General features: G+C 39.9%; 1 protein-coding gene across 1 annotated transcript; it reads left to right on the top strand.

Annotated features, from left to right (window-relative positions):
• The first annotated feature begins 1,094 nt into the window (after window positions 1-1,094).
• On the top strand, window positions 1,095-22,209 carry LOC145617939 (uncharacterized). The gene is made up of 11 exons (XM_081672712.1): window positions 1,095-1,385; window positions 1,697-1,781; window positions 3,110-3,306; window positions 19,448-19,530; window positions 19,714-19,759; window positions 19,861-19,917; window positions 20,049-20,103; window positions 20,183-20,283; window positions 20,370-20,433; window positions 20,547-20,680; window positions 21,845-22,209. Exons 1-11 carry the CDS (start codon window positions 1,308-1,310, stop codon window positions 22,028-22,030), a joined length of 1,086 nt encoding a protein of 361 aa, XP_081528838.1. The 5' UTR covers window positions 1,095-1,307; the 3' UTR covers window positions 22,031-22,209.
• The last annotated feature ends 1,121 nt before the right edge of the window (window positions 22,210-23,330 follow it).

Below are 23,330 nucleotides of genomic sequence, written 5' to 3'. Positions count from 1 at the left end.
AAAGCTAAAATATTCCAAAACTGAAGACTATAATCCACAAAATTGGGCCATATTGGAAAACTTTAGGTTTTGGTATTAAAAAGTCAAGTGATGGCACTACATGCATACCATAGTTATAAAATGTTATTTGGATCATGTATGCTCACTAGTCGTTTACATAAAGGCCCGAGGTGATATAAGGTCAATAAAGAGAGATGTGTTTGAAACTTTGGAATAAAGTTAAGTTTATAGTTAAAAAGTAAAGTGAAAAGTTCCAATCACTTTAAAGGCTTCCCAGAGCCTTGTGAGATGTATGAGAAATATCTTGTTTCATTTCCTTTTTGAAGTTATGCATCGGCAATTAAAGTTTAAGTTGTTACAAGTAAAATTGGATGAATAAAGAGTATTAACTTTTAAATTCAAACAACATGAAACATGTTTTCCAAATCCTGATCAACAAAACCAAATCAATTTACAATAGCGACACCTCCTATTCAGTATGCACTTAGTCAAGTCATCTACTACAATAATTATGTTAAGGTAGTGTAATTAATTTCTACTTATGTCGTGGTATCTTTAATAAGATCACATGTATCACCTTCTTAACCCCACAAATAAATCCTACTGGCCCACTTAATTAACACTCAGTTGGCCCAATTTTTCTACCACCATTTTCTATCCTACAAAGTACTTACTATGCTAATCATCCTAAAGTGTCAATTCGGATATTTGGATCAGATTCAGTAAAATCGGTCGGATTATTTTAAATTTAAGTCATGTTAAATTACTGTGACCAATTTAATTTTATCGGACTCGGTTTCGAATCGGAATGATTGATCGGATATTGACACCTACTCATACGGTCATACCACATTCTGTCGTGTTATTTTATCCTTAAAAAGAAAAAAAAAACTTCCACGTATTCATATTTTCCATTTTTCCGCGTCTTCGTGTCATCTCTTTCTCTCTCCTCTTCTCCCTGTCACTGTTCTGCATCATCATTCATCATCCACTTTCCAGAAAACCAAACTTTCAGTTTATATTCTTCGTTACGCTTTTGAATTCGTATACTTTCTTCAACCTTCAAATTAAATGCATATTCAGTTTTAGATTTTCAACATTTCATTTTCTCTGTCTTACACAAATTTATTGCAAGTCAAAAATACATTATCACTCTATATTTGATTCCGTTTTAGATCGTCAATTTCAGCTAATCGCATTTTATCGGCGGAAGTTCGAATCTCATTATCGTCGAAAAGTGAGAGATTTGAAGAATTTGATTTATTTTTTTGGTTTGAATTGGATCCGGATGCTTTAATTACCAGAAAATGCAGCAAAATTCGGAGACTCGAAGCCGCGCTTATCTCACCGCTCTTTCTCAAGAAATCCAGAAGAAACTTCAACGAGTGAGCTTACTTTCTGCTAATTTTTGATATTTTTATTTATTTTTGAAATTTTCAGTAATGTTTTTGGTTGATTTTGACTTGATAAACTACGAAATAGATTTTTAGTTTAGTATTTAATGATTTGTATATTTGCTTAAATTATATTTTGTGAAAATCACGTAATTTAGTGAGTATGTGGGTCTAATCTGACCTATTACTTGCTGCATGTACTATTTTCGATTGATTCGAAGTTCCTTTGATTGTACTAGTTCATTTGTTTCATGTAATTGTCGATACAGCGATACTTATCGATTTATTGAATTGATTGACAGGCAGAAGCGAGTCCTTCGCAGCGGCGAAATGTGCTGCAGGAGTTATTTGCTGATATAGCGTTGGAAGTTGATGACCGTGCTAAAGGTTTATCTCTTATTACATACCTAATAATTATGTTTTCAATCTGTTTTGGATGTTTGCAAGAACTAAACTGATTGGTAAATTATGTTTTGGTTAAATAGAATCTGGTTGGCATTGTGGTGAAAATGTATAGCTTGTGATGGCGTGAAAGGAATCGAATTAAGTATTCATTTCGCAACTGTTTTGCTGTGTGTTAGTTTATTGAAACTAGTGATGCCACTGTGTGCAATTCAAAAGAAGCTAATGTTGTGTGTTAGTGTGTGTATCAAACCTGGCTTTGAGCCTTTGATGATGAAATTGGATAACAAAAGTTCTTAGCTTAGTTTATGTGAGGTCCAGCGGAAGGTTATAATTTTGCAGTGTTTTAGTGATGGTTGATGAAACCGATAAAGATACAATAGACGTGAGTTGTTCAACTTGATCTTGATGGTTGTTTTGACACAAGTTGAGTGTGCTGCTATAAAAGCAGTGTTCATAAATTGTGAGACCAAGTTGCCCCTTGCACTGTCTGCAAAGTTGCGACTTTGAATTTTTTATTTTTTATTTTTTTTAATGAAATCACTTATTACATCTGAGGACATGTACAACTTGCTTCCCTTTGTAAATTGTGGGAAAAAAAGAGCTAAAATTAAGTACTTCGTATAATATGGATTTGCTTTTAAGTGAGCACTCTCTTTTTATGTGCACTCCATCCAATCGTTGCAATGATACAAACCCAAAGAGATGTGATATTATGAAGGAAGACATTGAAATTAGCTGTAGACATGTGGCTTGGCCAGCCATAAGTCAGTAACTTATAGGTTATATGTAGAAACCAAAGGTTAATTTGTAGGAAGCAATTCTGGTTACTAAAGCAGTTTTTCCACAGCTCCGGCAGTACTCCGTAGGGGTCTTCCAGTCATAATTTTCAGCTTCTTTTGGCACTGATGATGAATGGTTGTTGTCTGTGTTTACATGATGGAATGCTATTGCTGCTGGAAGTACAATTTCCTTGTGATTTGTGGCTTCTTCTTGTACACATGTTTTGTTGTCAATTAAGTCTGTGACTTTAAATTAGCTATTAACACTTTTTCTTCTAAGTATTTGGCCACTTGTTTGTGCTGGTTCCATTTTTTAATGTGATCAGTTCTTGCATACTGTAGTCAGTACCTATGAAGTGATTATTTAGTGTATGCTGTGTTGCTTGGCTTTATGATCTGTTTGTTTTGGAATTTGGAGAACATACCAACCTATATTAGCTTATTGAATTCTTTCATATACTGTCTCTAGGAGTTCTCTACCTTGTTATCCTGGTCTTATAATCTAATTTTCTGCATTGGGACTGAAAACAGATATAATTCTCAGCAGGGGTGCAGAAACAATAGTTCCTGCAGAAGAGGGCATAGAAGATCACTTGTGTTTTTACGATGTGCTTTCTGGCCATTTTATCCGGGTGCCAGAGGATGGACAGCCTATTCTTGACTTGATTGTGAAACTATGGAGCCAGTCATTTGCATCCCATATATTTGCTCTGTTATTTCACAAATGGGTATGTGAATTTTTGTGGCACTTAATAAGTTTGTTAATATGCTGATGTTTTAATGTGGATTTGTGGGTAAGCCATAAGGCTTTTGCTATTAGTTTAGCCGAACTGATTATCAAGGGCATTTTTAAGGAAGAAAATTTAATCTTCCGGGTGGAGGGACCAAGGGATAAAAACCAGCCAAAAAGAGAGTTTGATTTACTTGAGATTTATTCTATTACCTTATCCTCCCTCTTTTGTTTTATAGTTTGGAGATTATGCCCTTTATGGAACAAGTGGTAAATTTTTGTAATCTATATTCATTTTTTTTTTTAAAAAAAAACTTATTGTTTGGGCCACCATGGGCCTTTATGTGATCTACTAGTGATCCTATTTGGTTCCAAAAAACATTATATGAATTCGGGATGCATCCCCAACCATCCCAAGAGTTTTCAACACTAAGCTCAAAAACCTTTGAAATTGGTCCAAAAGGGTGGATTATAACCTTTAGTTTTGGGCAATTTTTGACTTTTTTCGGATCTCGAAAGAAAAGAGGTCAGGGCTCATCCCATGAACTCTATGACACTTCAAGAGAACATTTGCGTGCTTTTAACCATTCAATTAGCCTTTGCCAATTTAACTATTTTTGTACAAGCCTCCCCTATTTAACTTAAGGTCACCATAGGCCTTTATGTGACTGACTTGTGTTCATTCATGGTTCCAAGCAACATCATATGACCTAAGGATGCATCCCATACCATCTCGAGTGTTTTTGACACCATGTCTAAAATCCTCTAAAATTGGTCCAAAAGCATGGATTATAACCTTCAGTTTTGGGCAATTTTTGACCTTTTCGGATCCAAAAAGAAAAAAGAGGTCAGGGCTCATCCCATGAACTCTATGACACCTCAAGAGAACATTTGGGTGCTTGGAACCATTCAATTAGCCTTTAAATTGCCAATGTAACAGTTTTTATACAAGCCTCCCCTATTTAACTTTAGGTCAACATGGGCCTTTATGTGACTGACTTGTGTTCATTCATGGTTCCAAGCAACATTATATGACCTAAGGATGCATCCCATACCATCTCGAGTGTTTTTGACACCGTGTCTGAAAACCTTTGAAATTGGTCCAAATGCGTGGATTATAACCTTCAGTTTTGGACAATTTTTGACTTTTTCGGATTCAAAGAGGTCAGGGCTCATCCCATGAACTCTATGACACCTCAAGAGAACATTTGGGTGCTTGGAACTATTCAATCAGCCTTTAAATTGCAAATTTAACTATATTTGTACAAGCCTCCCCTATTTAACTTAAGGTCACCATGGGCATTTATGTGACTGACTTGTGTTCCTATATGGTTCCAAGCAACATTACATGACCAAAAAATAGATCCCATACCATCTTGAGTGTTTTTGACACCGTCTGTAAAATCTTTAAAATTTGTCCAAAGGCGTGGATTATAACCTTAAGTTTTGGGCAATTTTTGACTTTTTCGGATCTAGAAAGAAATGAGGTCAGGGCCCATCCCATGAACTCTATGACACCTCAAGTGAACATCTAGGTGTTTGGAACCATTCATTTACCTTTAATTTGCCAATTTAACTGTTTTTATGCAAGCCTCCCCTATATAACTTAAGGTCGCCATGGTCCTTTATGAGACTGTCTTGTGTTCATTCATGGTTCTAAGCAACATCATATGACCTAAGGATGCATCCCATACCATCTCGAGTGTTTTTGACACCGTGTCTAAAATCCTCCAAAATTGGTCCAAAAGCGTGGATTATAACCATCAGTTTTTGGCAGGGCAATTTTTAACTTTTTCGGATCCAAAAAGAAAAGAGATCAGGGCTCATCCCATGAACTCTATGACACCTCAAGTGAACTCTATGACACCTCAAAAGAACATTTAGTTGTTTGGAACCATTCAATTAGCCTTTAAATTGCCAATTTAACTGTTTTTGTGCAAGCCTCTCCTATTTAACTTAAGGTAACCGTGGTCTTTTATGTGCCTGACTTGTGTTCATTCATGGTTTTAAGCAACATCATATGATCTAAGGATATATCCTATACCGTCTCGAGTGTTTTTGACAACGTGTCTAAAATCTTCTAAAATTGGTCCAAAATCGTGGATTATAAATTTATAACCTTCAGTTTTGGAGAATGAGGGATAGCTCAAGTGGTTAGAGCTTCCCTCCCTGTTCCAAGAGTTCTTGGGATCGATTCTCATCACCCGCCCTTTGTGGCTCTCTAAACACCAAAAAAATAACCTTCGGTTTTGGGCAATTTTTGACTTTTTCGAATCTAGAAAGAAAAGAGGTTAGGGCTAATCCCATGAACTCTATGACACCTCAAGAGAATATTTAGTTGTTTAGAACCATTCAATTAGCCTTTAAATTGCCAACTTAACTGTTTTTGTGTAAGCCTCCCCTATCTAAGTGAAGGTCACCATGGTCCTTTATGTGACTGACTTGTGTTCATTCATGGTTCCAAGCAATATCATATGATCTAAGGATGCATCCCATACCATCTCGAGTGTTTTTGACATTGTGTCTAAAATCCTCTAAAATTGGTCCAAAAGCGTAATTTATAACCTTTAGTTTTGGGCAACTTTTGTCTTTTCCGGTTCTAGAAAGAAAAGTGGTCAAGGCTAATCCCATGAACTCTATGACACCTCCAGAGATTATTTGTGTGCTTGGAATCATTCAATTGGCCTTTAAATTGCAAATTTAACTGTTTTTGTACAAGCCTCCCTTATTTAACTTAAGGTCACCATGGGCCTTTATGTGACTGACTTGTGTTCATTCATGGTTCCAAGCAACATTATGACCTAAGGATGCATCCCATATCATCTTAAGTGTTTTTGACACCGTGTCTAAAATCCTCTTAAATGTGTCCAAAGCGTGGATTATAACCTTCAGTTTTGGGCAATTTTTGACTTTTTCGGATCCAGAAAGAAAAGAGGTCAGGGCTCATCCCATGATCTTTATGACGACTCAAGAGAACATTTGGGTGCTTGGAACCATTCAATTAGCTGTTTTTGTACAAACCTCCTCCATTTAACTTATGGTCACCATGGTCCTTTATGTGACTGACTTGTGTTCATTCATGGTTCCATGCAACATCATATGACCAAAGGATGCATCCCATACCATCTCGAGTGTTTTTGACACCGTGTCTGAAAACCTTTGAAATTGGTCCAAATGCGTGGATTATAACCTTCGGTTTTGGTCAATTTTTGACTTTTTCGGATCGAGAAAGAAAAGAGGTCAGGGATCATCCCATGAACTTTATGACACCTTAAGAGAACACTTAGGTGTTTGAAACCATTCAATTAGCCTTTAAATTGCCAAGTAACTGTTTTTGTAGAAGCCTCCCCTATTTAACTTAAGGTCACCATGGTCCTTTATGTGACTGATTTGTGATCATTCATGGTTCCCAACAACATCATATGACCTAAAGATGCATCCCATACCATCTCGATTGTTTTTAACACCGTGTCTAAAATCCTCTAAAATTGGTCTAAAAACGTGGATTATAACCTACAGTTTTGGGCAAGTTTTGACTTTTTCGGATCTAGAAAGAAAAGTGGTCAAGGCTCATCCCATGAACTCTATGATACCTCAAGAGAACATTTGGGTGCTTGGAACCATTCAATTAGCCTTTAAATTGCCAATTTAACTGTTTTTATACAAGCCTCCCTTATTCAACTTTAGGTCAACATGGCCTTTATGTGACTGGCTTGTGTTCATTCATGGTTCCAAGCAACATTATATGACCTAAGGATGCATCCCATACCATCTCGAGTGTTTTTGACACCGTGTCTAAAATCCTCTAAAATTGATCCAAAAGCGTGGATTATACCTTCAGTTTTTGGGCAATTTTTGAATCTTTTGGATCGAGAAAGAAAAGAGGTCAGGGATCATCCCATGAACTCTATGACACCTTAAGAGAACATTTAGGTGCTTGGAACCATTCAATTAGCCTTTAAATTCCCAATTTAACTGTTTTTATGGAAGCCTCCCCTATTTAACTTAAGGTCACCATGGTCCTTTATGTGACTGATTTGTGTTCATTCATGGTTCCCAGCTACATCATATGGACCTAAGGATGCATCCCATACCATCTCGATTGTTTTTGACACCGTGTCTAAAATCCTCTAAAATTGGTCCAAAAACGTGGATTATAACCTACAGTTTTGGGCAATTTTTGACTTTTTCGGATCTAGAAAGAGAAGTGGCCAAGGCTCATCCCATGAACTCTATGACACCTCAAGAGAACATTTGGGTGCTTGGAACCATTCAATTAGCCTTTAAATTGCCAATTTAACTGTTTTTATACAAGCCTCCCCTATTTAACTTTAGGTCATCATGGGCATTTATGTGAGTGAGTTGTGTCCATTCATGGTTCCAAGCAACCTTATATGACCTAAGGTTGCATCCCATACTATCTCGAGTGTTTTTTACATTGTTTCTAAAATCCTCTAAAATTGGTCCAAAAGCATGGATTATAACCTTCAGTTTTGGGCAATTTTTTTTTACTTTTTCAGATCCCGAAAGAAAAGAGGTCAAGGCTCATCCCATGAACTCTATGACATCTCAAGAGAACATTTCGGTGCTTGGAACCTTTCAACTAGCCTTTAAATTGCCAATTTAACTATTTTTGTACATGCCTCCCCTATTTAACTTAAGGTCACCATGGGCCTCTATGTGACTGACTTAGTGTTCATTCATGGTTCCAAGCAACATCATATGACCTAAGGATGCATCCCATACCATGTCAGGTGTTTTTTACACCGTGTCTAAAATCCTCTAAAATTGGTCCGAAAGTGTGGATTATAACCTTCAGTTTTAGGTAATTTTTGACTTTTTTAGATCCAGAAAGAAAAGAGGTCAGGGCTCATCCCCTAAACTCTATGACACCTCAAGAGAAGATTAGGGTGCTTGGAACCTTTCAATTAGCCTTTAAATTGCCAATTTAACTGTTTTTGTACAAGCCTCCCCTATTTAACTTAAGGTCACCAAGGGCCTTTATGTGACTGACTTGTGTTCATTCATGGTTCCAAGCAACATCATAAGACCTAAGGATGCTTCCCATACCATGTCGGGTGTTTTTTACACTGTGTCTAAAATCCTCTATAATTGGTCCAAAAGCGTGGATACCTTCAGTTTTGGGTAATTTTTGACTTTTTTGGATCCAAAAAGAAAATTGGTCAGGGGACCATCCCCTGAACTCTATGACACCTTAAGTGAACATTTGGGTGCTTGGAGCCATTCTATTAGCCTTTAAATTGCCAATTTAACTTTTTTTGTACAAGCTTCCCCTATTTAACTTGAGGTCACCATGGGCCTTTATGTGATTGACTTGTGTTTATTCATGGTTCCAAGCAACATTATATGATCTAAGGATGCATCCCATACCATGTCGAGTGTTTTTGACACCGTGTCTAAAATCCTCTTAAATGTGTCCAAAAGCGTGGATTAAAACCTTCGGTTTTGGGCAATTTTTTACTTTTTCGGATCCCGAATGAAAATTGGTCAGGGCTCATCCCATGATCTCTATGACGCCTCAAGAGAACATTTGGGTTCTTGGAACCATTCAATTAGCCTTTAAATTGCCAATTTAACTGTTTTTGCACAAACCTCCCCCATTTAACTTATGGTCACCATGGTCCTTTATGTGACTGACTTGTGTTCATTCATGGTTCCGAGCAACATATATGACCTAAGGATGCATCCCATACCATCTTAAGTGTTTTTGACACCGTGTCTAAAATCCTCTTAAATGTGTCCAAAAGCGTGGATTATAACCTTCAGTTTTGGCAATTTTTTACTTTTTCGGATCCCGAAAGAAAAGAGGTCAGGGCTCATCCCATGATCTCTATGACGCCTCACGAGAACATTTGGGTGCTTGGAACCATTCAATTAGCCTTTAAATTGCCAATTTAACTGTTTTTGTACAAGCCTCCCCTATTTAACTTAAGGTCACCATGGGCCTTTATGTGACTGACTTGTGTTTATTCATGATTCCAAACAACATTATATGATCTAAGGATGCATCCCATACCATCTTAAGTGTTTTTGACACCGTGTCTAAAATCCTCTTAAATGTGTCCAAAAGCGTGGATTATAACTTTCAGTTTTGGGCAATTTTTGACTTTTTCGGATCCCGAAAGAAAAGAGGTCAGGGCTCATCCCATGATCTCTATGACGCCTCAAGAGAACATTTGGGTGCTTGGAATCATTCAATTAGCCTTTAAATTGCCAATTTAACTGTTTTTGTACAAACCTTCCCCATTTAACTTTTGGTCACCATGGTCCTTTATGTGACTGACTTGTGTTCATTCATGGTTCCAAGCAACATATATGACCTAAGGATGCATCACATACCATCTCGAGTGTTTTTAATACCGTGTCTAAAATCCTCTAAAATTGGTCAAAAAGCGTGGATTATAACCTACAGATTTGGGCAATTTTTGACTTTTTCGGATCTAGAAAGAAAAGTGGTCAAGGCTCATCCTATGAACTCTATGACACCTCAAGAGAACATTTGGGTGCTTAGAACCATTCAATTAGCCTTTAAATTGCCAATTTAATTGTTTTTATACAAGCCCCCCCATTTAACTTTAGGTCAACATGGGCCTTTATGTGACTGACTTGTGTTCATTCATGGTTCCAAGCAACATTATATGACCTAAGGATGCATCCCATACCATCTCGAGTGTTTTTGACACTGTGTTTAAAATCGTGTAAAATTGGTCCAAAAGCGTGGATTATAACCTTCAGGGCAATTTTTGAATTTTTTGGATCGAGAAAGAAAAATGGTCAGGAATCATCCCATGAACTCTATGACACCTTAAGAGAACACTTAGGTGTTTTGAACCATTCAATTAGCCTTTAAATTACCAATTTAACTGTTTTTGTGGAAGTCTCCCCTATTTAACTTAAGGTCACCATGGTCCTTTATGTGACTGACTTGTGTTCATTCATGGTTCCCAGCAACATCATATGACCTTAAGGATGCATCCCATACCATCTCGAGTGTTTTTGACACCGTGTCTAAAATTCTCTAAAATTGGTCCAAAAGCGTGGATTATAACCTACATTTTTGGGCAATTTTTGACTTTTTCGAATCTAGAAAGTAAAGAGGTCAGGGCTCATCCCATGAACTTTATGACACCTCAAGAGAACATTTGGGTGCTTGGAACCATTCAATTAGCCTTTAAATTGCCAATTTAACTGTTTTTATACAAGCCCCCCTTATTTAACTTTAGGTCAACATGGGCCTTTATGTGACTGACTTGTGTTCATTCATGGTTCCAAGCAACATTATACGACCTAAGGATGCATCCCATACCATCTCGAGTGATTTTGACGCCGTGTCTAAAATCCTCTAAAATTGGTCCAAAAGCGTGGATTATAACCTTTAGTTTTGGGCAATTTTTGACTTTTTTCGAATCTCGAAAGAAAAGAGGTCAGGGCTCATCCCATGGACTCTATGACACTTCATGAGAACATTTAGGTGTTTGGAACTATTCAATTAGTCTTTAAATTGCCAATTTAATTGTTTTTGTGGAAGCCTCCCCTATTTAACTTAAGGTCGCCATGGTCCTTTATGTGACTTATTTGTGTTCATTCATGGTTCCCTGCAACATCATATGACCTAAGGATGCATCCCATACCATCTCGAGTGTTTTTGACACCGTGTCTAAAATTCTCTAAAATTGGTCCAAAAGCGTGGATTATAACCTACATTTTTGGGCAATTTTTGACCTTTTCAAATCTAGAAAGAAAAGAGGTCAGGGCTCATCCCATGAACTTTATGACACCTCAAGAGAACATTTGGGTGCTTGGAACCATTCAATTAGCCTTTAAATTTCCAATTTAACTGTTTACGTACAAGCCTCCCCTATTTAATTTAAGGTCACCATGGTCCTTTAGGTGACTGACTTGTGTTCACCCATGGTTCCAAGCAACGTTAAATGACCCAAGAATGCATCCCATACCATGTCGAGTGTTTTTGACACCATGTCTAAAATCCTCTAAAATTGGTTCAAAATCGTGTATTATAGCCTTCATTTTTAGACAATTTTGACTTTTTAGTAACTGGTGAAGAAAGAGGTTGGGGCTCATCCCACGAACCCTATGACACCTCAAAAGAACATTTGGGTGGTTGGAACCATTTGATTAGCCTTTAAATTGCCAATTTAACCATTTACGTACAAGCCTCCCCTAATTAATTTAAGGTCATCGTGGGCCTTTATGTTACAAACTTGTGGTCTTGTATGGTTCCAAGTAATATTACATGACCTCATAATGCATCCCATACCTTCTCGAGTGTTTTTGACACCGTGCCCTAAATCCTCTAAAATTGGTTCAAAATCGTGGATTATAGCCAACTTAACCGTTTACGTACATGCTTCCCCTAAATAACTCAAGTTCACCACAGACTTTATGTGAAGGAGTAGTGGTCATATATGGTTCCAAACAATATTAGATGATCTCAAGATGCATTCTCCACCATCTCGAGAGTTTTTTACACCAATCTGCTGTGGACTCAGCCTTCCCTGTCAAGACACAACACACACCAGCACACACACAGAGAGAATAGAGAAAACAGAGAGATAAGAGGAAAGCTTGGGATGTTTAATTGATGGTGGAAGGTTACTACTTCAGCTATTACAATAAAGATAGGATCTTGGAAGAAAGATTACTACTACTACCAGACTACAGAAAAATACATCAAAATCGGCATACCCTTACAAAACCCTGCTTTCCCTTTAATTACTCAGTCACCTTTCTCAGGTTACCCTAGAATTCAGAGCCCTCCTGTCATGCTCTGCCAAGTGGCTGTACACCCACAAATCAGAGAAAATTCTCTTTTGTCTTCTACTGCTCCTTCCCTTTTGTTGTCTTGTGTCTTTTCCTCACATAAACTTGCATCGGTTTGGGTGGGCTGGCCTGATCTATTGCAATACTCCCCCCGGGAACAGACACCTTGTCCTCAAGGTGGAAGTGAGGGAAACGCTGATCCAAGGCCTCAAATTCTTCCCAAGTCGCCTCAAAGGGTGGCAACCCCTTCCATTTAACCAGCACCTCGACCCTAGGATCCACCCCATCTCCTTTTTGTCGCACTTCCAAAATCTCTTCGGGTTCTACCACCAGCTCCAAGTCAGCAGTGAGTTGGCTAGGTAAAGTGGGCATAACTGGAATGCTTCCTACAACCTGTTTCAGTTGAGACACATGGAAGACCGGATGCACCTTGCTTTCCTTAGGCAAGTTCAATTGATAAGCCATCTTACCAATGCGCTTCAATATCTCAAATGGTCCATAGTAGCGAGCTGCAAGCTTTTCAAAGGGGCGCTTGGCTAGAGACCTCTGCCTATAAGGCTGCAGCTTCAAGAATACTCTATCCCCAACTTCAAATTGCACATCCCTTCTCTTACAGTCTGCTGACTCTTTCATGAGTTGCTGGGCACGGTTCAAGCTCATCTTCAGCTCATCTAAAATCAAATCACGCTCCCTCAGCTCCTCTTCCAAGTTACCTAGGGCTGTGGTATGCCCTTTTACCTTCCATAGCCTCGGGGGGTCTCTCCCATATACCACTTTGAATGGTGTCAACTTCGTGGCTGTATGAGGTGAAGTGTTATATGCAAGCTCGGCCCATGGCAGCCATTGTGACCAAGACTTTGGCTGATTAGTGGTGAAGCAACGAAGGTATGTCTCCAAACCTTTGTTCACAACCTCGGTTTGGCCGTCGGTTTGTGGATGGTATGAGGTGCTACGCTTGAGGTGTGTCCCTTGTAGCCTAAATAACTCTCTCCAGAAATTGCTCATAAAGACCTTGTCTCGGTCAGAGACAATTGAGAGCGGAAATCCGTGCAACTTAACCACATGTTTCATGAACATTTCAGCCACCTTCAAAGCTGTAAAAGGGTGCTTAAGGCCGATAAAATGGCTGTATTTAGACAAACGGTCCACCACTACCAAAATTGAGTCCACCCCTTTTGAAAGTGGAAGGCCTTCAATAAAATCCATCGATATCTCCTCTCAAATTGCCTCCGGCACGGGTAGTGGCTGAAGTAAACCTGCTGCCCTTTGCTGTGATGTTTTACTCTTTTGACAAACCACACATTGCTGCACATACTCTCCTATGCGCTTCCTCATTCCCGGCCAAAACCATTCCGCAGCAAGCTTCAAGTATGTCTTCACCTCCCCTGCATGACCCCCTGTTGGAGTATCATGATATTCACCCAAAAGAGCTGGAATAAACTTAGAATTCTTCGGTAAAACTACTCGCCCTTTGTACAGCACCCTATTCCCCTCCAGAAAGAACCCTCTTTGACCCTCCGGGTTTGTTGCCAAATTTTCCCGAAGGTCTTTGAGCCAAGGGTCCTCAGCAATCTCTCTCTCTAGCTCATCCCACTCCACTACTTGTGTTGAAATTAAAGCCCCCAAATGAACCTCATTGCTGCCCTTCCAAGATAGAGCATCGGCCACCTTATTGGATGGTCCGGGTTTGTATTGTATCTCAAAATCCATGCCCATCAACTTCCTCATCCATTTTTGATACTCCCCTCCTACTTCACGTTGTTGGGTGAGAAATCTTAAACTTTGTTGATCGGTCCTTATGACAAAGTGTCTTCCTAGCAAATAATGCCGCCACTTCATGACCGACAAACTAATGGCCATCAACTCCTTCTCGTAAATAGATTTGGCTTGGTTCCTTACCCCGAGAGTCTTACTAAAGTATGCTATAGGCTGCCCTAGTTGCATCAACACGGCACCAAGCCCAAACCCCGACGCATCCGTCTCCACAACAAACTCCAACTGAAAATCAGGCATCCTCAACACCGGAGCTGTCATCATAGCATTTTTAAGGGCGGTGAATGCATGAGCCGCCTCACATGTCCACCCGAAATTGTCTTTCTTCAATTGTGATGTGAGTGGCCCCGCGATTTGAGCATAGCGAAACACAAACTTCCGGTAATACCCGGTGAGACCGAGGAAGCCCCTTAGCTCCCTAATGTTTTTCGGCTCTTGCCACTCCATGATCGCCTTCACCTTCTCCATATCCATCGCCACTCCCTCTTTTGAGACCACATGACCCAAATAAGCCACTTCCTCTTTCCCGAACTCACACTTCTTCCAATTTGCATACAACTCGTGTTTCTCCAACAACTCCAATACTACCCTCACATGTTCCTTGTGTTCTTCCTCACTCTTACTATACACAAGTATGTCGTCAAAAAACACCAAAACAAACTTCCACAATTGTGGCTTGAAGACCTCGTTCATAAGCGATTGGAAGGTTGCCGGTGCGTTAGTTAAGCCAAACGGCATAACTAGAAACTCGTAGTGACCTTCGTGTGTACGAAAGGTCATCTTGTGGATGTCCTCCGACTTCACTCTAATTTGATGGTACCCGGACTTCAAGTCCAATTTCGAGAACCATCTAGCCCCATGTAGCTCATCAAGTAGTTCATCGATGACCGGAATGGGAAATTTATCCGGCACCGTCTCCTTGTTTAGGGCCCGGTAGTCTACACAAAATCGCCAACTTCCATCCTTTTTCTTCACAAGTATCACGGGGCTTGAGAAGGGGCTCGTAGAAGGTCTAATTATCCCGGCTTGGAGCATTTCTTGAATTAATTTCTCTATCTCATCCTTCTGTATCTGGGGGTATCTATATGGTCTGACACTTATAGGATCACTCCCTGTTTTGAGCACTATGGAGTGTTCATGGGCTCTTTGCGGTGGAAGGCCCACAGGCATGGCAAACACTGCCTGGATCTCTTGCAACAATTCTGCCAGGAATAGGGGAGGAGATTGCTCAGCCTTTCCTCCTCCGTTTTCTCGTGTTAACTCACTCAATTCCACTAACACTCCCTGCTTTTCCTTCACCAGCCCTCTGATCATAGCTTTCAAGGTAATTTGTGCCTTTTCGAGAGAAGGATCCCCTGTTAGAGTCACGGGCATTCCACCCCTACGGAATTTCATTATGTGTGTCTTCCAATTCGTGGTTACCGACCCCAATTTCTCCAACCACTGCACACCGAGTATAACATCAGCACTCCCCAACTCCAAGGGCAGAAACTCCTCTACCACCGTAACGCCACCATCTAGTTGCAACTTCACCGCCTTGCATACACCACACCCCTTAATCACCTCGCCATTACCCAGAGCTACACTAAATTCGCCACCTTTCGAAATGGGCAGAGCCACTTCCGCCACTAATTGAGCCGCAATAAAATTGTGGGTCGCCCCGGGATCCACCATGACCACCACGGTTTTTCCAGCCACCTTCCCCCGGAGTTTCATAGTCTTCGGGTTAGAGATACCGATGACTGAGCATAATGACACTCGCACCTCCTCTTCACTCTCTTCCTCGACCTCCTCGGATGGTGCGTCTTCTTCTTCCCCGGCCACCAAGAGCACGCTGAATTCTCTTCTTTTGCACCGATGCCCCGCGTGCCAAGCCTCATCACACCGGAAACACAAATTTTTCGCCCTTTTTTTCCTGCACTTCCGCTTCCGTCAACCTCCTCGTGAAATTCGAGCTCCTTCCCTGTGATACTCCGGTGGCGCCGGCCTTATTAACAGAGGCGTGAGACTCGATGGGGTGAGAAGCACTTCTAGCTGGGTTGATATGGTTAGGTACTCCATATGTTTGCACGAGACTTGATCCACCTATTTTACTGGGTGTAAAAGAGGTTCCCAATTGTTGGGCCGGCCCACTTGTCGCTCCAGATTTTAGAAAGTTTGGGCCCATCCTTTTGGACTGATATACCCGATTCTTCTCCTCAATACGCCCAGCTAATTCCATGGCCCCTTCCAAACTGAACGGGTTTAACAACCGTAACTCCGTTTTCACTTCACTCTTAAGCCCGTTTATAAACTGACCCAACATCAGTGATTCGGGTACACCTTCCAAGGGAGCTGCCATCTCAATATATTTCCTCCTGTATTCCTCCACCGTCCCGGTCTGCTCCACCGCCAACCATTGTTCATATAAGGATCCGGTGTGAGACGGCCGGAATTCATACAACAACCGTTGCTTCAAGTCACCCCAGCCCCCGATCGGTCGTCTCTTCTTCTCCCATTGAAGCCACTTGAGCGCCGCGCCGTCCATGGCCACCACGGAGGCCTCAAGTTTCTCTCTTTCGGTCAATTGATAGAACTCAAAAAACATCTCCGCCCTCACAACCCAGTTGTCCGGGTCGGTACCCTCAAACAGCGGCATCTCCAGCTTCCTATGTCTCCAATGGCCGCCGCCGCCGCTACCTGGCCCGCTGCGGTTGTCGCCGTGCTCCTCCTCTCCTATTCCTTCACCCCGCCACCCACGGTTGTGCCTCACTGGGGTATTGCGCACCTCGTTCTCTCCTTGTACCTGACTATTGTCACCGTCCAAGTTGAGAATGGGTTGGAAAATGGGTTGCGGTTGTGGCGGTGGTCTCCCTCTCTTCATCTCCTCACGGAATTTCTGATTGGTTTCCCTCTCGATTAAAGCCAACCTCTCTTGCTCTTGTCGGAATCGATCGATTCTTCTATTCGGAGAGTGGTTCTGGCTAAAGTTTCCTCTGAGCGCTTCCTCTCCGCCTCCAAAACGCCAGCCACCGCCGCCTGAACTGCTCTCTCGACGGTCGCCTCTTGAGTACCAAGCTTCTCCACAATACTTTTAAGGTGCGCCTCCTGTGAATCAAACTTCCCTTTAATGGTCTGCAATCGGGATTCGACCTCTCCAAGTTTTTCATCCGTCGCATCAATGCGCTGGGTTAAGGTCGGCGTCACCATGATCGAATGCTCTGATACAAATTCCTGTGGACTCAGCCTTCCCTGTCAAGACACGGCACACACCAGCACACACACAGAGAGAATAGAGAAAACAGAGAGATAAGAGGAAAGCTTGGGATGTTTAATTGATGGTGGAAGGTTACTACTTCAGCTATTACAATAAAGATAGGATCTTGGAAGAAAGATTACTACTACTACCAGACTACAGAAAAATACATCAAAATCGGCATACCCTTACAAAACCCTGCTTTCCCTTTAATTACTCAGTCACCTTTCTCAGGTTACCCTAGAATTCAGAGCCCTCCTGTCATGCTCTGCCAAGTGGCTGTACACCCACAAATCAGAGAAAATTCTCTTTTGTCTTCTACTGCTCCTTCCCTTTTGTTGTCTTGTGTCTTTTCCTCACATAAACTTGCATCGGTTTGGGTGGGCTGGCCTGATCTATTGCACAATCCTCAAACCATTTGAAATAAGTCCAAAAAAGTGGATTATAGCCTTCTGTTTTGGATAATTTTTTATTTTTTTGAACCCATTTGGAAACAAGTCGGGTGCTTCCCATGGACCATACCACACCCCGAGGCCATTTGGGTAGTTGGTACCGTCCACTTTGCCTTTAAACTATCAATTTAACCATTATGTGCATGCTTCCTTTCATTGAATCGAGGCTCTCACGGGTCTGTATGTGACCGACTAATGGCCATATATGATTCTAAACAACATTATAAGACCCCATTATGCATCCTCTACTATCTTGAGATTTTTCTAAAATGTCCCAAAACCTCCAATAGTGGTCCCATTTAATGTATTATAACCTTCAAATTTGGCTTCCAGAGAACAATTTTGGACTTGGTTTTGTTAATGCATTGAGGTTATTGCCAGTGTCCCAAGCCTCCCAAATTGGTCCAATTTCGTGTATTATAGGTTTTACAGCCTTCAAATTTGGCTACTTGTGAACAATTTTGTACTTGATTTCGTTGCGCATGAATTTCATTCCTGGAGTCCCAAGAGGATCTCGAGAAGCCTATTTGGTGCTCAGAATCATCTAATTCATGCCATGGCCCACCTTACTTTATCATGTCTTTTGATACATTCAAGTGCCTTTTGATGCCATGGATTGTCCTTGCACTACCTTGCCTTGTTAAGCCTTGCATTGCCTTGACAAACCAACTGGTTGGATACTTGTGGTTTTAGGTATCTTACTATGTTAGTGACTATATCTTGAAATTATGGTTTAGGATATCATTTATTTTCTACTCCTTTTTTTTATCTGCCAAGATTTTAAGGGTAAAGTATACTTCTTGAAGTTATAGTTTAGGGTTTCAATTTTTTTCAGTGGTTCAGATAGTTTTTTTTTTTTTTCCTCTATTTACTAGTGTGCCCTGTGCCCTGTGGACCCTTTAATTAGGATTGTGGATTATGCACTCTATGTAACAAGTCTATTGCCTCTCTTATTTTCTTTTGGGCCTGTGGAGTAAAGCTGTGTAGACTAGGATACTAGGTGGTGGTTTTTGTATCAAACAGATCCTTGTGAGTTGGAGGTACACTGAGGAAGCTTTCCACGAGAACTAGCTCCGGGCTGGAAACTGAGCTTAAGGCCTAGCATAACCACTTCACTATACCCTATTAACCCAACAATTAGGTTGTTGGTTCTCAAGAATCTCAATCATTGATGTCTTCGAAATTTTATACAATTGTTTAGAGATATCAATTTTGGTTTCAAACTCTAAAGTCCTGGGTTCAGTTTTTGTGGATGGGGTGTCGGATGAATAGTTTTAACTTTTAAGCAGGATTATAATACTGTATAAGCCACTTGTTAAGATGAAGATAGTTGGACATCATCTTATTGAAATTAGAAATCAGTCCGTCTTGATTTGCACATTATTCTGGTTCTGATTTCTGGAAGTACAATATCTTCAAAGGCATTCATATCAGTTAATGTTGTTGACCCAACCAATGAGAATGACACATGTGGCTGTGGCTGTGTTCTTCAATACTTTTCTGAGCCGCAATAATAGTGTATTGTATCTAGTAAATCAGGTTTGTTTATTGTAATTATAGTTGTAGCCCTTGTAGGTTAGTAGAAGTAAGCCTGGTTATTGGGTGGGTTGGTGCAGGTCAGTTGCAGCCTTGCAGGCCAGGTCACAAAAGGGTCGCCTTATGATGGGCTAAAAGTGGGTTCCATTTGGTTACCTGTCCCAATAACCACCTCTAGGTAGGCGTATTCTAGGAGAGTGGATAGCCTGATTAGCTAATACCATAATTTTATCCTTAACCTTGTGTAAAACAGGAGAGCAAATGTTTGATTTGGCCAATAGAAACCTATTTCTGTGTTCAGTATCTGTTGTTGAGCATATTTTTTTTTTGTCTTTTTGCAGTTTTTTGAAGTTGAAATTAAGGACTCAGAGAAGCTTCTTCGTTATTCATCTGCTCTTGTTCAGGGTTCTGCAAATGTTTTCTGGTATGTGATCTTCCATTATGTATTACGCTGTTATTTCGGTTTTGATGATTTAATGGATTGATTAATCCCTAATCTTTAAGTGACTGATCCATCCATTGTGTGATGAGATTTTGTGCTTATTTGTTGCTTAACTGATTTTATGTTGGCTTCTGCTTACTTAGAGAATTCATATTATTTTTCTAGGATGGACATCCAGACCAACACTAGACGTTTTCAGTCCCTCTTTCATGTAAGTTTCAATATACATGATTTGATTATTTTTTATAATTGTTAGATTTTGGTAGCCTGTAATGTGCCTGATCAGGTTTTTGACTCTGCTGCCACATTCAGTATCTTCTTCAGGATGTCACATTGGATCAGTCACGGCTAACCAAGCTTGTACTACAGGTCAGACTATGGCCTTGATTTACACATTTTGATCCTCACCTTTGAGCATGGGTTGACCAATTTGTTCTGGCTCTGTGGATGATCTCTATTGTCTGGCATCTCTTGATCATGCTTTTTCTACCATTTGTCAGGCTCAGCGAGATCTGGTTCTTCTATTGTCAAGATTTATTTTCTTTTACAATGCGGGTGGGTCTTTTAATTGATACTGTTGTGTTTATTGACTCACATTATTTTGCCATTAATGTTTAGCATTTCCTTTCTGCAGTTGATAAGCTTGGTGACTTTCTAAATAACTTTCCTACTTTTCCAAATTCATTCTTAATTGGTGGTCCAGCGGACATGTTTGTCATTGAGCTCACAGATCAGGTAAATGATGAATGTGTGACTAAATATTATATCCCTTGAAACTTGGTACTAATTTTAGTCACATGGCCACTTAATATAATGCACAGCTTCTGAAGTTGAAGGTGGAGCCTGTTTTGCTGCATTACTTGTCTCAAATTAAGGTTCTTCAAGGTGATACTACCTATATGTGGTATCAGTGCTCTATCTTTGTTTCTAACATTTCTGGGTGTGCTGCATCTTTGTTCTATATCTTTGGCTTGTCTGACAATTAACAAATGCTCTAGGTTTGGAGCTTAGGATGACTACTAGTACACGGCTGAAGACTTGCTTGTACAGCTTTACTTCTCCTGGAGGTCCAATGTATCCAACGAGAGCTGTTCGTCATTCAGCTTGGGATGCTTTGGATGCACTTTTTCCTGTGAGTACTAATGTCTTGGAATTTATAAGCATATACTTGTATTAGATTGTTTGAACTTGTGTCTTTTGAATTTGTGAAGTATCCGAATGAATTAGATCCTGCGATTTTCAGCGTTACCTCTCGATAGGTGTTGAATTGTTTTGGCATATGGCTGTGTTATGTACCTCTCCGGATGCTGGATATTGTACAGCTTATAGCTGGGTAGATTGCTGAAATTTGTAGAGCCTGTGTATAGACCTGGAACTTATTTTTGGCTCTAGCTTGCCTTTCTCACTTGGTTAAATGTTCTTTACTTTATTTCGGTTAATGTCTGACTGAAGCCTTCAATTAGTTCAGAGGCAGTAAACTTTAATGTTGAGTGAATGTTTGCACTGAAGAGGGGTTATTGTACTATGATTGTTGCCCTGTGAGTGCCGCACTGCAACATCACTGTGATAGTTGATAGCTTTAGGAGCCCACGCTTTTAAGATTGGCTAGGTGAAGTGATAATGGGGAAACTGCACTCTATTTTAAACAAAGTGATGGCTGCCTGTAATTTGCATTCTTCTTCCATTCTCTCACTACCCGGAATGTCCATTACCTGATAAAATGTAAATGGTGGAGAAGTGAAAATATGGACACACTTGAGGGCTGACACTTGTTGACTTTAATCTTAAAAAGGTTTTTTCCCCATGTCAAGTCTAGAATCTAATTGCCTGAGCCCTGAGGTTAAGTAATAGTACTATAGTAGTACCCATTAGGCTCAGGATAGGATGATGCTAGGACCAAGATATGTCGAGAGATCTCTGGCTGTAACTGATGAACTCAGAGATCTCTGGGCTGCAACACCAAATTTCCTTACATGCTTGGGTGGATGTAGCAGTTGCACCTAAATGTAATGTAGCAGTTGCACGATTGGGTGGATGCTTGGACACTGGCATACCTGGGAAGTTAAAGTAACTAGCCAACTAGGTGTGCTGTTATGTATCAGTGTATGTATGCATGTGGTAGGGCTATCTAGTGCCTTGAGATGAAAAGGGTTGTTTTGGTGAGAACGCATGCATGTTGCTTGTTCTATGATTGTCTATGTTTGCATGTTTCTACTATCCTTTTTGCGCTCATTGTCTTGGTATTGCTCTGTGGAATTGGTTGGCTTTGTAATGATAAATTCATCTGCATGTACAGGTTGGGCAATATCCTCGGCATCTCATCAGTCTGTTCTTCCGACTATTGTATCCGTGGTACTGGCCATCTTCCTGTTGGCATTTTGTAATCTCTTGTGTAAAAGCCCTGTTTTATTCTTTGATAGGATTAATTGTCTCAAGCTGGGATGTGTTTAGGGGACGTAAGATGTCCAAGAGAGACATGTAGTTCCGATTCTAAAAGACTGGAATGAAACTTATTGAGCACTATTTCGCCCTCTCTTGATTGATTTTCCACATGTACGAGGGTACATGTATCTTTGTAAAGTCTCATGTGTGTAATGCAGATGTTAGATACATTGTTGTGGTTGATTTAATAAAAAATAGATAGTTAAGGTTCATATCTAATCACTTGTGCAATGGAAATAAATTCGTTTGTTATAATGTTATTTAAGCATGGCATTGGTAATATTGATAAACCATCACTATAACAATTGGGCAAGAAAGATTTTCAAGTTTCATGCTCAAGTGGGCAACAAAAGCTTTAATGTAAACTTCAAGCACGTAACTATCTTATTGATTCTACATAAATTTGTTTTCATTCAGTTGTTACATGTCTTTCATGTTTGCAAATGAATACTTTCAATTGTTTATACCGTTAATAACGCATTTGTAAAAATTAAAAAATATTATCATAAAGCATCGGCGAGCTTCGTCAAAAAGGGGGAAAAAAAAAATGTATCAACTTGCAACGTGCAAGTAATTCATATGAAGGAGTGCACTAGTCGAAATTCACAGGATGCCGCCGCAAATAACTATGGAGGATTGCACTAGTCGAAATTCACAGGAGCTAGAGTCAATCAAATATTTCCCCGAACAAAATGGAATTGAAGGGGGTACCAACTACCAAGTGTTAGGGTCCAAAAAGAGAAACCAAACACTCATGATCCTAAGTCCTAACTGGAATCTTACTGTTGAATGCTCGGTCATGTTCTTGACCACTCAATTCTAAATCAAGAAATCGCCTCATATTAAAAAAAAATATAAGAAAAAAAATTTAAAAAAAATTTAGAAATGACTGCTCAAATGTGAAGTAGAGACAGGAATGCAGCAATAATACTGATGCAATCATGCAAATACTATTCCAAACTACTTGATTGGGAGCAAACTCTAATACTTAGTACGGTTTACACCCCACAATTTCCAATATGTAAAACCAAACACACTTTTATACTACAAAAGAAATTCAGAAAAATATTACGAGTAACATTTTCAGACAAATACGAAGTATATCAAGGTTAAGAGTGCATCCATCATAATCTGATTATTAATTATTAACATAATCACATTTCTTTTTGCTAATAGCAGTGACTAAACTCTACATGATTGTTCTATATGTTAATCAACAGAAAGCATACACTAGAATACTTTCATTTGTAAATTAAAGAGCAACCTTAGAGATGAACTTCCATTAAGACGATCTCATTAGTAACAAACTAACTGTAAAAACCCAGTAATCCATTGTAAGG

This window comes from Chenopodium album, chromosome 26, assembly GCF_948465745.1.
Source record: "Chenopodium album chromosome 26, dcCheAlbu1.1, whole genome shotgun sequence".
Lineage (NCBI taxonomy): Eukaryota > Viridiplantae > Streptophyta > Magnoliopsida > Caryophyllales > Amaranthaceae > Chenopodium > Chenopodium album.
Note: the sequence above shows the minus strand (reverse complement) of the source record. Positions and strands in the feature narration are given on the sequence as shown.